The sequence below is a fragment of the Equus quagga genome, chromosome 14, assembly GCF_021613505.1.
Source record: "Equus quagga isolate Etosha38 chromosome 14, UCLA_HA_Equagga_1.0, whole genome shotgun sequence".
NCBI lineage: Eukaryota > Metazoa > Chordata > Mammalia > Perissodactyla > Equidae > Equus > Equus quagga.
This window is the reverse complement of record NC_060280.1, coordinates 82,501,384-82,516,320: the sequence shown is the minus strand read 5'-3', so window position 1 is coordinate 82,516,320 and position 14,937 is coordinate 82,501,384. Positions and strand designations below refer to the sequence as shown.

Genomic DNA, 14,937 nt, shown 5'->3' with positions numbered 1-14,937 from the left:
CCCAAATCCTTCTGCATGGCCCGCATCTGGCCTGCCCCCTAATTCCTTAGTCCTTAGTCTCACGCTCTTCTCCCCTCCCCACTCAGTGCACGCATAGACTCAGTTCTCTAGGGCAGGGATTCTCCCACTGAAGCATGCATAAGGTCTGATGGGAGCATGGCAACACATGAAGGCCTCCGGCCCCTCCCAGAGAGAGATGATGGGTCCCAGGTAGGGTCTGGGAATGCACATGGAGCCTGTAACCCCAAGTGATTTGGATGCAGGCAGGAGCCAAAAATCACAGTCTGAAGCCGGTTGCTGCACAGTTACACATCGGGTCCTGCTCAGCCCTGCTGTTCCTGAAGCTTCTGGGAGGAAGGACTGAGCTGAAGATGGCTAAATTCCCACTGCCCAGTGCTGGGCACCTGGAGCCTCTCTTCCTGACATTTATCCTCTCCTCCCAACTCCAGCATCTCTTCTTTGGCACTTATCATTTTAGAGTTGTTATCCTACAACTACATCCAGAGGGGTTAAGACAACCATAAGGGACATAACATCGTGTGGACTCCATTCTCGGCAGAGCTCTGGGGTCAGGGACGTCAGGCTGTTTTCTAAGCACTGATGACACTGCCTGAGGATGCGGAATTAGCATTCTGTCTCCCCAGAGCAGACCAAGAGGAACTGAATGAAAGCTGTGGGCAGATGGAGTCAGGGTCGCCAGGTCCCTGCAGCCAGCGAGAAGGCCAAGGCCTAATGCGTGGGGGACTTTCTCAGGGTGCAGGGCCACCTGTCAGGGATTATTTGAGTGGCAAAAAGGTGAGGAAAGCTTCTCCAAGTCTCCTTCCTGGGCCTTGGTTTCCAAACCTTTACTGACCGCAGGATAACGTAACCCTTATATATATCCTGGCAGAATTCCGATCGCCCGTCTCTCGCTCCTCAACCTTGTTCTCTTTCCACAGTTTGACCCAAAACTCCTTCCCAAAGTCGCCTTTGATCAACTGTGTCTGTGCTGGTCTTCCCACCCCTGCAGCCACATGCCCATGGGCATCATGTCTACAGCCCAGATCACAGGCTCCCCGCTGTTGCTGTGTGTCTTTTTGCACCATTAGCTTGTGCATACTCCCTTCTTCTGGGTTCCTCAGCATCTCCTCCCGAGCCCAGCGTCAGCCCTCACATAAGCACTGCACACACCCCATGTGCTAATGACAGTGGTGGGAAGGAGGGGAGGGCACAGAATGGCTGATTCACAGCGTCCTCCCCGGACTGCACTTCAACCCTTTCATGCGATTGCTTGTGTCATCCTTTCCGTAGCTGCATGAAGCCATGAGGAGGTAGGGCTGGACACTGTCCTGCTTCTCTACATGAGGAAATGACGGAATCTGCCAGGCAGTGTTGTGAGCCCTTTACATGTATTGACTCATTAATCCACATGGTAACTCAATAAAATAGATGCTATTATTAGCCCTATTTAACAGTTGCTAAAATCGAGGCACCAGAAACTAAATGACCTGCTCAATGGCATATAGTTAATAAGTGACAGAACTGGGCAGCATCTGAGCCCAGGCATTTGGATTCCTAGGTCTGTCCTCTGTCACCACCTCCTGCTGCAATGGAGTGAGAGCAGGAGGGCCTCATAGTTGTTCAAACAGAAACACGTAACTTGGAGAGAAGGGACTCATTAACAACAAGAATACCAAGGGGGATGGAGCTGGCCTGGTAGTGTAATGGTTAAGTTCACGCGCTCTGCTTCAGTGGCCCAGGGCTCACAGGTTCAGATCATGGGTGTGGACCTAGCACCACTTGTCAAGCCATGCTGTGGCGGTGTCCCACATAAAATAGAGGAAGATTGGTACAGGTGTTAGCTCAGGGCCAATCTTACTCACAGAAAAAAGAAAACAAAACAACCAACTGCCCTGAATTCTCCTCCTGATGGGACTTCTAGCTTCACTAGGGAGGAAGATGTCCAGGATATAAGGAAAAGAGTGCTCATTAGAGCTCCCCAGTTGGAGCAGGTTGCCTTCTGGAAGGAATGGCTTCCCCTTGCCTGTCAGTGTTTCACCAGAGGCCAGCTTCTGCAAAGTTTCACACAGGTCCCTCATGGTCTCCTCGTGGAGATGGGTAGATACTGGGGGGATGCTGGGACCTTGAGGGTCAGGACAGGCAGCCTCCAGATAGTTGAGTCAATGTGTCCAGAAAGTGCAGATTCGGAGATTGACATCAAACCAGCAGAAGAGCTGGAACAGACCTCCACCCTATCCTTTTGCATATGCCAAAATGTGGGACTATCTCAAATCAGAAATGATAGATTCAGGATGCAAAATTATCTTGATAACCATGGGCAAAACCCTGGAATAAAATGCAGTAGTTATGTATTAAGTTCTGCACCAAGATTCAAAGGATTGACTACATAAGGCCAGGAGGGGAGAGGTCCCACTTGACTAGAGGGTTTGTGAAAAGTCGGGTGACCTAACCCCAGACTCCTCAGGGTCCACACTGTGCTGCAGCCACAACACTAGCCCTGCTCCTAGGCTTTGCAGCAGCCACGCCACAGAGGCCGCCAATGTCCCTGTGCTCTGCTGGCCCAACCCTGTGTGGGGCAGTGCGGTCAGCTCCAGCCAGATGAGGAGGGCACTAGGTGGTGAGGGTTGGGACGCTTTGTCATATAAAACCCAACTCTCTTAGGAACTGAGGATGCAGTCTTGGAATATGGCCAGCTGCCCTCAAATAGCTACAGCACTGCCAAATGTGAGGAGGAGGAAGAGGTTATCTCTGTGTCATCTGGGGGTCAGAGCTAGGAAAATCCCCGGGAGAATTCCAGGGGTGCAGACTTCACCTGCAGCTCTAACAGGGAGAGCCCCAGGCAGGGGCCGATGACACGCCTGCAGAAGGAGCAGAAGAGAGGTTTGTCGTGGCAGGGTGGGTGGCATCCCGCCCAGTACCCGAGGCCAGAGCCAAGCCATCGCTCTTGTCCCCACACTGCCTGTCTCCCAACCCTGCAGATGACGGCAGTGACCCCCGGCGCGATGCACCGCCAGGCACCGACCCCAGGGAGTACTGCATGTCTGACCGCGACATCGTGGAGGTGGTGCGCACTGAGTACGTGTACACGCGGCCCCCGCCGTGGTCGGACACGCTGCCCACCATCCACGTGGTGACGCCCACCTACAGCCGCCCAGTGCAGAAGGCTGAGCTGACGCGCATGGCCAACACTCTGCTGCACGTGCCCAACCTGCACTGGTTGGTGGTGGAGGACGCTCCGCGCCGCACGCCGCTGACCGCGCGCCTCCTGCGCGACACCGGCCTCAACTACACACACCTGCACGTGGAGACGCCCCGCAACTACAAGCTGCGCGGCGACGCCCGGGACCCTCGCATCCCGCGCGGCACCATGCAGCGTAACCTGGCCCTGCGCTGGCTGCGCGAAACCTTCCCCCGCAACTCCAGCCAGCCCGGCGTGGTGTACTTCGCGGACGACGACAACACCTACAGTCTGGAGCTCTTCGAGGAGGTAGGGATGGGGCAGGAGGCGCGGATGCCTGGCCTGTGGCGTGCGGCGTGAGGGATGGAGACGCGCACTCCTGGCCGGGGCTCCCGTGGAGGGGCCCTTTGGGTATACACACAGGGAAACCAGAGGAGGGATGCCAGGCTGAGGTCAGTGCAGATGGGATGAGAGAAACTCGCTGCAGGTTTCAGCAGCCCCCACTGGGTACATGGAAGAATGTTGGAGTTGGAGCCCATGACCATAGTCCTGGCCTCAGAAGCATGGCCTGAATGAGGGCTTAGAGTGGGGTCATTCAGTGTGGCTGCCGGAAGACTCTGTGGTTTGAGTGTCCCTGGGGTTTGTGCATCATGGTAGTCTGGGGGAGGGGGACTCTGAATTGGGAATTTCAAACTCTGATTGGGACGACTGGGAGGTTTTGCAGCAAGGAAGAAAGCAGGGCAGGAGGTCATGTGAAGAGGGGAAGATGAGTGGATTTGAGAGGCCAGGCCTTGCCCACAGCCCATGGCAGGTTCCTCCACAGCTGCCTATCTCCAGAGATGCGTCCCGAGGCAGGGCTGGCCTGGGTCCCCAGTGGGGCCTCAGATGGCCTGTCTGCGTAGAGTCAAGCAGTGATTTCACCTTCCATGGGGACGGGCATCACTCCCCATCAGCAGTCCTAGGTGTCCTGACTCTGGATCCCCCACCTATAGATGCGCAGCACCAGGAGGGTATCCGTGTGGCCCGTTGCCTTCGTCGGCGGCCTGCGGTACGAGGCCCCACGGGTCAATGGGGCAGGGAAGGTGGTTGGCTGGAAGACAGTGTTCGACCCACACCGACCGTTTGCAATAGACATGGCTGGGTTTGCAGTCAACCTGCGGCTCATTCTGCAGCGAAGCCAGGCCTACTTCAAGCTGCGTGGCGTGAAGGGGGGCTACCAGGAAAGCAGTCTCCTCCGAGAGCTCGTCTCCCTCAGCGACCTGGAGCCCAAGGCAGCCAACTGCACCAAGGTAAGACCTCAGCAGAGCTGACAGCTGCAACACAGGTGTGTCCAAGCCCATCCAAACCCGCCCGACAGCTCAGGGAGCAGGACATCAAGGCCTCAAAACAGCCTTGCAAAGAAGAACCAGCCTAGAGCCACGCCTTCCCAGAGCACACCCCGGAAGGCAGCTTACCACCTGTCGGGCAGCCCAGGAAGGTCGGGGGGGAAGATGGGGGTGGCGCCCCGTGAGGCAGAGCCAAGGATGGCCTCCCCACACAAACAGCAGTGCTCCACGACCTCCCTGCCAAACACACGGACACGTGTGCACACACATGCACAACACATACGCACGTACGCACGCACTGCTTCTAGTTTGGACTTCTCTGGCTAGGACCAGGGCTATCACTTAGCTGAGCTGAAGGCTCCTGAAGAACTTTCTCCCTCTCTAGAGAGACCCATCACGAGACCCGGGGGAGGATGAGAAGCAAGAGGAAATCTTGAGATTTGTCTATTTTCTGTAGCTCTAGACTTTCTGTTTCCAACAGATATTTTGAATGCATACATGTACTAACAGCAAGAATGAGATGGTAGGTATAAATAAAGAACAATGGAGGAAATTTGGACGGAAGAAGGGCAGAATGAGAGGGGCAGGAGAAACTGTGGCAGGGGGTGGGAAGTCAGGGGCCTGCCCCATGTTGTTTCCTGTCCTGGACACAGATCCTGGTCTGGCACACACGGACAGAGAAGCCGGTGCTGGTGAATGAGGGGAAAAAAGGCTTCACGGACCCCACTGTGGAGATCTGAGCCCTGATACAGGTGCGGCGGGGACAAGGGCGGGCAGTGCACGGGGTGAGGGCACCAGGTCTGCACGCAGAACACATCTGCCTGCTGAGTGAGGCTTATCTTCTAGGTCTTCACTTGTGGGAGGACGGGGCCAATGCAGGCAGGAGTGGGAGAGGTGGAGCTGACATCCCCTCCCCTCGTGCCTTTGCAGGTCACCAGGAGCCCACTGCCCCCACACTGGGTCCTTCCACCACAGCTCCTTGGAAGGCCTCACTTTCCAGACACCTCCTCCTGACTCCCTGTCATTATTACTGTCCTTCTGGCCATGACACTGTCCCATTGCAAGGCTCTGCTATGTAGACTCTCTTGCAGGCTCTGTCTCCCCCGTGGATTCCTCTTCAGTCATGCCACTGTGACAGTGACCCCCTCGCTCACTGCCTCCACCTCACTGCACAGGTCCACATGTCTCTCGGCAGTGACTGCGTAGCACAGTGGTGAAAGCACGGACTCCAGAGCCTAGTTCCCCTCCCAGGTCTGCCACTCTTCTCCGTTTGACCTTGCTTTCTTTCTCTGGGCTGCGGTGTCTGCATCTGTAAAATGGGTTGTTGGGGCCCCAGGGACAGTCTCTGGCACATACTATGTCCTATATAAGTGTTACTATTTTTATTTGAGTCTTCAAAACCCCCTATTGATGTAGGCCACAGGATCTATCTATGTTTTAGAGGTAAAGAAAGGATGTTCAGAAGAGCTAAATGAAGTCAATTGTGCCTGGTGATTGGCAAAGCCAGGAGTTTTCTATGGGCTTTCCTATGATCTGGTCACAGTGGTGGCAGCTCAGGCAGTGGGACACACATCTGCCCTCTGGCTCAGGAGTTAAGCTTCAGCTTCTATATCGCATTTGCAACCACCCTGCCTACAGGGGACCATACATTGTCAGTCTGCCTGTTTTGTTCCCAGAACTTAAAAAATCAAGTTGGCCAGTGCCACTGAGAATGCAATACAAGCCTTGCCCCCTGCCTCCACCCTCACTGGTCGCTGGAAGAAGCTGCTCCCTGCCGCCTCTCAAGAAGGGTCCACAGAGCACTCGGGCATGGGCTCTGCAGAGCTTGGGGTGACCCCTGTTGGGGGCTCAGGATTGGGCGGCATGGACAGACTGGTCACTCCCTCCCGGGCCTCACCCGTTCCTCCTCTCCCCTTCACAGGAGCCTCCTTCCCAGACCCTGTTCTTGGCCTTCCATCCTCTCCCGACAGCTGATGGTCCCTCCAAGGCAAACTCCTAAGGAATCACCATCACCCTCCTTTCTATTCTGGGGGCTTCAGAGAGAGCCCAGCCTGATGCCAGGACAAAGGACAGAGAACTTCAAGCACAGGAATCCCAGACCTGCTGTTCTCTTCCATGCAGCATGACCAGGGGCACAGCTGCTAGCCAAGCCACACCAGCCAGTGAGCCGGTGCCCCAGTACGCCTCCCCAGAGCCTTCTGCACTGGCAGGGTCGTGGGAGCAGACACTGAGGGCACCCAAGCCCTGGAGTGACTCCAGGCTGGGAGGCAGGTGAAAGGACCCTGGTAGTGGAGTGTGGCCTCCTGAGCTTCCTGGTCCTGCGGCCCAGCACGACTACATGGGACACCTGGCCAGGGAATTCTGAAAGCCAGAGAGCAGCCCCCACCAGGCATCGGGAACGCCCCCGTCCCCTCCCTCCCAAGTAGACATACCTTTCCAGCTTTCCTCTGGCTCCTGTTTCCAGAGCATAAGGCTGTCTTTGATCCTAAGAGGCAACCAACCCTGCATGAAGGGCGCCTGGGCCTGCCAACAGGCTCCCCCTATACCTCAGGCTGTGGTGGGAGCAGAGGCCCTTCCTCTGGCCCCACGTCCCTCAAGCCTGCTCCTTCCAGCACAGGGAAGGAGGTGGGCCCTCCAGCCAGCACAGGTCATGGACTAACCTGGACTAGAAGCAAGTGGGCCCTGTCCATGCACTGCATCCCCACTGCCCACCGGGCACTAGGGCCCCTTGCCTCGGCTGGGACTGGGGAGGGCAGGAGCCCTCTTCCTGGAGACCACAGACCTCAGGGCTTGAGGGACCAGGGGTGGGCCAGAACGGATGAGCAGGGAGGCCAGGCAATTCCAGGACACCTTCCTGCCCCAGGTCAGGGGAGCTGGAGGGAGCAGGGGAGGGTACTCTGGATTAGCAGAGGGATTGATGGAAAGTGGGCAGAGATAATTTGGACGTTGAGGGGAAAGGAGACCTGAGCACACACTGCTTTGGAAATCACTCTATTTTAAACACAAAACGGGAAAGAAAAGCTCTCTTGTCCCTCAGTCGGGAGCATGCAGAGCACGCCCGCCTCCTGTCCAGCCGCCCCCTCTCCCCCAGAGAGAGCCCTGTGCGCGGGCCGCCCCCTCTCCCCCGGAGAGAGCGGTGTGCGCGTGCTGCCCCTCCACCAGGACAGAAGGCATTTCCCTGGTTCCAGGCCACTGCAGTGGCCCCCTGGTGGTTATCCCACTCATGCTCTGAAAGTTGGAAGCACAATTTTCCTCCCAAGTGGAGGAAAAGGCCCGCGCCTACTGAAGAGGTGTTTATATTTTAACCGCTAACAGCCCCCACTCCGTTTAAACTCACAGTACCTGTCTGAGGACCACTGAGAACCCTCTCCTGGTGTGTGGGGGGTGGGACTCAGTCGGGAGACCTAACATTCATAAAATAGCATTGGCTGCCTATTTTGAGATGGATTTAACTTCCCACAGTAGTCATGAAACCATCAGATGGGATGGTATCCCTGAGGACCTGAGCCGCCTTGCAGGACGTTTCCCAACCTCAGTCTTTGGATGGTTACTTTGGAAATCAAGCCCTCGGAATCAGGTGGGGTGGCACGGGACAGGAGGGAGGAGGTGGGCCCAGGGCACCCATCAAATGGGTGAGTGTATGCCCAGGCACTCCACTGCCTCACCCACTGAAACCAGCCTTGAACGCTCAGGTCAACCCAGCTGGTCTTAGGCCTCCTTCTCAGCCAAAACCCAGGGCTCATTTTCAGGAAATTGATAATGAACAACAAAATGGGGTATTCTTTTTTTTTTTTTTTCTGGCAGATGCTAGTTCAGTTGTTTTCACCTAATATCCCCTCTCAGCTGCATGTGTATTTATTTATAATTATAACCTTGGTGGACTGCAGCTTTCATCCTTGTTGGGAATGAGTTTGTGATAAATCAGAATTGGGTCCATGGCCACAATTTGTTCTCCAAACCCAGTCCATTCCCTGCTCCCCACTGCAAAAGAGTGAGGTTGGGGCCTAGGAGTCCAGAGAACAGAGTCTGGGGTGAGCTGCACCATCTGGTCTGTTTTAATTTAACTGTATTTAATTCTTTTCAAAATTAAAGTCAAATATGGTTTTTAACAGTCCTAATTCTCCTTAGCCCTGCCTTATTTTATTCTCATTTATTGCTTTAACTATCCAACCAATATTTATTTGTTGGGTGCCGTCTAAGAACAGGCATTATTCTAGGAGCTGACCCAGAGCAGTGAGGAACCAAAGCACTTGTCTGCACAGAGCTTGCCTTCCAGGGAGAGGCACGCCCAGACAACAGACATCTCCAGTGGTCCAGATGCAGTCTGTGCCAGGAGAAGCATGAGGCTGAGTGGGGGAGACAGAGCAGCTGTGGAGAGGAGCTGATTGACTGTGTAGGGTGGTCAGAAAGGCCGCCCTGAAAAGGTGACATCTGGTCAGAGCAGCACACAGACATGCATTATCTGGGTCAGAGCATTCCAGAACAGGGAACTCACCCCCAAACAGGAGAGTGCTTAGCATGTTTAAAGATCAGCAAAAAGGCCAGTGTGACTGCAGCAGATTGGGGAGTTGGGGGGTGCTGGTGGTGGGAGATGGGATAGACATGGGAGCAGGGAGGCACAGAATGCATTGATCCTGGGAGCCAGAGGAAAGCTTCTGGCTTCTACTGTGAGTGAAAAGGGAAACCACTCCAGGGATTGGAGCAGAGGACCGACAGGATCTAACTGGCCTTCTGGAAGAATCACTCCACTTCCTGTGCTGACAATGCACAGAGAGAACAAGGGCAGGCCAGGGGACAAGGAGGCAGCTCCCTCAATGATGCCAGCACAAGATGACAGCGAGCAAGATGAGGGTGCAAGCTTTGGGGCAGAGAAAAGTGATCGGGTTCTCCAAGTGTTTGAGGCACAATCTGCTGATGGATGGGATGTGGGATATGAAAGAGAGGAGCCAAAATCATCTGAGACACGGAAGAGAACTGCCCTTTCCAGATATGGCGTAGTGCAGGAGGGACACTTGGGAGTAGGGGAGTTTGGTGTCATGTGACCATTAGACATGTGCAGGAGAGAAGTGAGTGGACAGCGGCCAGTATACCCAGAGCTCGGATGGAGATGAACACGAACACTGCAGAGGACTAGTGTCAAGGCTATTGACAAGCCCGGGTCAATGAGGCCCTCTGCAGCCAGTGTGGACAGAGAGAAGAAGAGGCCCAAGAATGGTTCTGGAGACCTCCAGCATTTAGAGGTTGGGGTTACCATGGGTAGTCTTCAAGAGAGACTGAGCTGAGGCTGTCCAGTGGGAATGTCTGGACAAGCCTTGAATGAGCTGAGGACGATCTCTTCCAGGTGCTCTGATGGAGAGTTGCTGCAGGGTCATTTCGCAGATAAGAAGGTCAAGAATATTAAGTTGGTGCAGGAGGACCTTGCCCTAAGAAAGGGCCAGGGCATCTTCGCAGATTCATGTGAGAGTAATCTGAGGGGATTCTTCGCTTCACAAAGGATTCACAGTAAGATTCCCTTAAATATCAGTTCCCTGTCACATTTTCCAACAGAAGCCCACTTACACTCTGGGGTGCAGCGAGACCCAGCGCTGGCCATGCCCAGCAGCCCAGGCCCCACCCACTTCTGAGATCTGGGCTTTCCATTCCAAGGCAGTTCAGGAACAGCTGCCGAGTCTCGGCAAAACTGGGGACTTTGCCCTCCTCTTGCCCCCTGGTCATGGTCCATGACGTTCACTTTAATAAGCTCCATTTCTCTTCCCCCAGTGGGACCCCTGGGCCCAGCCCCCTGTGACTGCCTGTCCTGACTCGGCTCAGCTCTGGGGCCCAGCAGCTGCACACCATAGCTGCACCTGTGCAGAAACCTTTCTCAGCCGAGCACAGGCTGCAAGCCAGCGGGCCGCAGGGGGCCGCGTGGCCTGCTCCTCTCCCTGCCCTGTCTTTGTGGGCTCCTGGTGCAGGCACCGCCCTGGGGAGGGGTCTGCTATTTGACTTTGACTATTATGGAAGATAAATCATTTGTGGCAGTAGAATCCAGATGCTATTTTTAAAGGAAACACCACTGCAGCTCACTCACATGCAGAGCTCGTGGCTGTCCAGCAGGTCTACCGCCTGCCCACCAGCAGCAGAACGGATTTGTATTGCACTTCTCCTCTCCAGGGGCACCTGCAATCCAGGTGACACTTCAGGGGGAACGCAGGTCAGGAGGACATGAGAAGGAGCCAGAGGCCAGGTCATCCACTCATAGGTAAAGTTAGTGTCTGGACACAGGCGCCAGCCAGGCTAAATATGAGGCTGACCCCACATGGCAGGCATCTCTGGCTAATAGCACAAAGAGAATTGGAGAAATACCACCAAAGAGATTTGATTCAATTCTACTGCTTTATTGCAATTCAGAACAGTGAACCTGAGCCAAACCACTGGACTCGATCCCCAGAACAAGCGCCTCAAAGCGGACAGACAACTGCGGGGCCAGGCTGCCCCTCCCCCCTCTCGTGGCCACGGGGAGCAAAGGGAGGGGAGCACACCTACGCCAGGCTGGGTGCCCAGTGGCCCCAACCTTCCGGGGGATGGCGCACACTGGAGCAGGCCTCCTGCCACCCCCCTGTGGCCCGGGGAGGGTGCGGCTTCTGCGAGGGTCTCCATCTGCTCCTCAGCTGGAGCTTCCCACCCAGTAAACCTGGACAGACTCTCTAATCAGGAAACAAGCAACCGAGGGTTTCTGCTTCTCTTAAGCTCAGGCTGTCATCCTATCTGACGCAATCAGTGAGAATGAAAAGTCTCCTCAGCAGGAGCCCCTCCCAGAGTCCCAGAGCAGGCTCAGGAGGGTGTGAAGAGAACAACGCCAATCAGGATATACACCCCCTTCCTATCCCCTACAAGTGGTGACAAGTCGCTACTTCAGAAATGAAAAGGGGCCACAAGGGAGGTAGCTGAGCCAGGTGAGAACCTCGAAGGAGCAAGCCAGCGTCCAGGAGTCCGGGCCAACCAGTCAGGCCTTTCCTGAGGGCCCCAGGCACCCTGAGAGACATCCCTGTCCTCTCCCAGGAGAGCAGGAAGTGGGGCGGCAGAGCCGGGTCAAGAGCCACTTCAGGCAAGAAGGGATCTCTCCCTGGCCATCCTACCTCTCCTCTTCTGGTCCCCAGGGCTAGGGTCTTGAACTGAAGCAGTGGGCAGAGCTGGGGCCCCCTGGCTCTCTGAGGTTGCTACTTAAGGGCACTCTCCTGATGGCAGGGTGTGAGGGGCCCACCAGGCCTCCTGTCAGCTAGGAGGAGGGTGGCGCTTGCCTGCTTCCCACCATAGGAGGTGCTGGGCGGTGCTGCTCAGTTGATGTACCGGCTCCTGCCTAGGTGGGGTGTTTCAGTGAACTGTATCACAGAGCCTGCCATCTTCTCCTCGAAAACAATGACCTGGGGGAGAGAAGGGTTAGGGTATGACAACAGCGGAGGTCTGTCTGAGAGTCAGAAGAGGGGGCCTTCAGGAGGGAGCTGGGAACCAGGCTGGAAGGAATAGGGACCCACACTCATCAGCACAAGGAAGAGCACAGAGGAGCCGGACACCACCTCTGCCCCCCTCCTGCCCTCCCAGCCTTAACAGACTGGGACCAGGGAAACCCTGTGATGTCAGTCAGGGCAGGGAGGAGAAGGGGGTCCTGGGGAAAAGGAAGGGCAGCAAGTGCGCGCACCTGGTTGATGCCTTGGTCCAACCAGGTACCGGGGAGGTAGAGGGTCTCTTGGGGTCCGATGTTCCAGTAGCGTCCAAGGTTTTGGCCATTGATGAACACAACTCCCTTCTCCCAGCCCTTTAAGCAGAGTAGGGAAGAGGTTAGTTGACCATGAAAGCCACCGAATATAAAGTCACATGGTAAGGCAGAGACACAGTTAAACACGGGCTGTGTGTTCTCGGCTCCCAGGAGGCCCGGATGAACCGATGCTGACAGCCACGAGGTTAACAAGTGGGGAGTTCAGCTCCCATCCCCACTAGCGCCGTGTTTCCCCGGCAGGGCACCAGGCTCAGACTGGACGTAGGAACCTAGACCTTGAGAAGTACCACCAGGTGGTTCTCCTGCTCTGAGCCCACTCTGCCTGGCCTAGGGAGGCCCTGGTGACCCCTTCGGAGGAGGGGACGCAAGGACAGAGACGCTCTGGGCACAGGTGGTCCAGAGGGCTCCCTCTGAGGGGAGACGGGAGCCTGGGCAGGGAGGGACTACGAACCTCCAGCTTCATAAAGGTGTCGGAGGGGGAAAGGGCAACTGACAAGGCCCCCAGGAAGAAAGCAGGGAATGTAGGTGCTTCAGGGACCTTGTTCCATTCGTCAAAGCTGAATCTACAGCCAGAAAGGAAGACAAGAGAGGGAGGGGCACCTTCTCACATCTGCGTCCTGTCCTGCATCGAATTCCAGAGCCCCCCCCCCCCCTCCGGCCCCGGTCCCCGCCTGTTAACTGGAGCACAGGGAGGGCAGCGGGGTGGCATCAGGGGGATCCCCTACTCTCTAGCGCTGGTACTGCCACCATCTGGGCTCTGGGTCTGTTTACACATGGGTGGCAGGAGGGGCAAGGCGAGAGCAGCCCTGGGCCTTCCTGGCTCTCCTGCTCCTTGTCTGTGAGTTCACACACTGCACGGGGCAGGGACCTACCTCTGAAAGAAGGTTTTTTTCATATCCAGGCTGTAGATTCTGAATTTGCTCAGGGGAGAATCATTTAGATAGATATTTCCAATTAAACCTGTGGGAAGGAGGCAAGGAAACACGGGCATGGCCACAGCGGGGCAGCAGACCTGGCTGCGGCTGACACACATGTGGGAAGTTGATGTGAAGGATACACTCCCTAAGGGGCTCATCACATGGCATTTCCCTAGAAATCCCAAAGAGGATGAGAACGAGTAATACCAGTGTGTGCCCAGTCCTAGATGTGGCCAGGAAGAACCCAAGCGAGGGCGAGGACAGAGCTGAGAGTCAGAGGGCAAGAACAGTCTCTGGCCTCTCTCTGAGGGGGAGGCTCCCTTTTGGGGGCTGAGAATTCCAACACAATAAAATGAGGCCAAAAGGACAGATGACCAAGAGGTCACAGTGGTTCTAGACTGGCTTCGAGGTCAGTTTCAGTGGGTCCCAGACTAAAGAGACCTAATAACTCAGCCAGGAATCTTCTACATGACCTAGGATTAAAGATTTCTTTCTAAAATATTTAAATTGTGAATCAATGGCAGTATGACTTGGGCATCCAAGTCTGAGGAGCTGTGCACACGTGAGTAGAGATTAATTAGTGCCTTGGGGAAGGGTCAGCTGTGTTGGTCTCAGAGCAGCTCCCGTGGTCCTCTAGGTCATGGAACTGCGGAGTGGCTAGAGGGGGAATTTGGACAGGCTGGGGAATGTGAACAGGCTTCATGGGGCCTGCAGACCCTCTTAAATTGCAGGTACAGGTGTGTTAGGGGACACACATTTCTGGAAACAAAGTCTGTGCCTTATAAACACTGAACGCTTCCAGAGGACAGGAACTCCACAGTGCGAGTCCAGGGCACACCTTGGCCAGGGGCCTGGGGAGGCAAGGACAGGGAATAGGCTCAAGCAGGCAGTCCCTTCCCATGCCAGGAGAAGAAAGGAAGTGAGGATGGGCCTGGAGAGGGAGCCCCTGGGGGAAGAAGCTGAAACCCAGAGAGGAGCGCAGGGGATTGTTTAGGGAAAAGAGACGGTGAGCAGGACAGTGCCAGAAGCTACCCTGAGGCCCACTGGAGAGGGCTGACCCCCGGATCCAGGAGTCCCCCGTGGGCCACAGTGCTTCCCTGGCAGGTGAGGACGAGGACAGGCTGCGCAGCTTTCTTCATTACAAAGGCAAACCCATGGGAGAGCTGGGAGGTCATCAGCCCTCCTCACCACAGTAGCATTTACTCTAAGTTCTTATTTCACAACTTACGTGAAACCAACCACATCCTGATAAATGGATAAGAAGGAAGACACAAATTTAAGCAAAGAAGATTTAGAAGGCCAAGAAACCTGAATTGAGTTGGTAGACTTTTCCTAGAGCGGCTTGCATCAAGAGCATTTTGTTCACTGTTTGTCTTCTGCCTCCTCCCCACCACAAAGGAGAGCATCAATGCATTTCCAAGGCGGATCAAGAAAAGAAATCCAGTGTGGAGACCCAAGAAGACAGGAGTTCTTGGATTTGGATTTGTGGACATACCTTATCTGGATTTCTGGGAATCCCTTTCCTTGCCCCTCACCCACCCCTGCTCACCACCCCAGCAGACAGCCCCCTGCTAAAGCAACTGCAGCCTAGTGAGATGTGGAGAGGCTGGCTCAGTGTTTGCTGTGTGCTCACCATGAGGACAACATGCACAGGGAGCGTTAACCAGGAAGAGGTCAGAACCCAGCTGGTCCTCTCAGGCCAACTTTCACCTCTCTCCAGTGGGCCTCCATGACCCCACCTCCCTCCAGTGGGCCTCCATG

General features: G+C 55.4%; 2 protein-coding genes across 7 annotated transcripts in view; one reads left to right on the top strand and one right to left on the bottom strand.

Annotated features, from left to right (window-relative positions):
• B3GAT1 (beta-1,3-glucuronyltransferase 1) overlaps positions 1–7,015 on the top strand; it is a 28,597-nt gene extending 21,582 nt beyond the window's left edge. Inside the window, exons 4-7 of the mRNA XM_046638014.1 lie at positions 2,979–3,487; positions 4,171–4,467; positions 5,157–5,255; positions 6,425–7,015. Of these exons, the coding sequence (XP_046493970.1) occupies positions 2,979–3,487; positions 4,171–4,467; positions 5,157–5,243 (893 nt within the window). The 3' untranslated portion in view covers positions 5,244–5,255; positions 6,425–7,015. The remainder of the gene's footprint in view (positions 1–2,978; positions 3,488–4,170; positions 4,468–5,156; positions 5,256–6,424) is intronic.
• Positions 7,016–10,879: 3,864 nt separating this feature from the next.
• Positions 10,880–14,937, bottom strand: part of LOC124225247 (beta-galactosidase-1-like protein 2) — a 46,465-nt gene continuing 42,407 nt past the window's right edge. For all 6 annotated transcript variants that reach the window (XM_046637794.1, XM_046637797.1, XM_046637792.1 and 3 more), the window contains 4 exons: positions 13,132–13,219; positions 12,711–12,822; positions 12,182–12,298; positions 10,880–11,906 (listed from right to left, as the gene is read on the bottom strand). In XM_046637794.1, the coding sequence (XP_046493750.1) occupies positions 11,820–11,906; positions 12,182–12,298; positions 12,711–12,822; positions 13,132–13,219 (404 nt within the window). In that variant the 3' untranslated portion in view covers positions 10,880–11,819. The remainder of the gene's footprint in view (positions 11,907–12,181; positions 12,299–12,710; positions 12,823–13,131; positions 13,220–14,937) is intronic.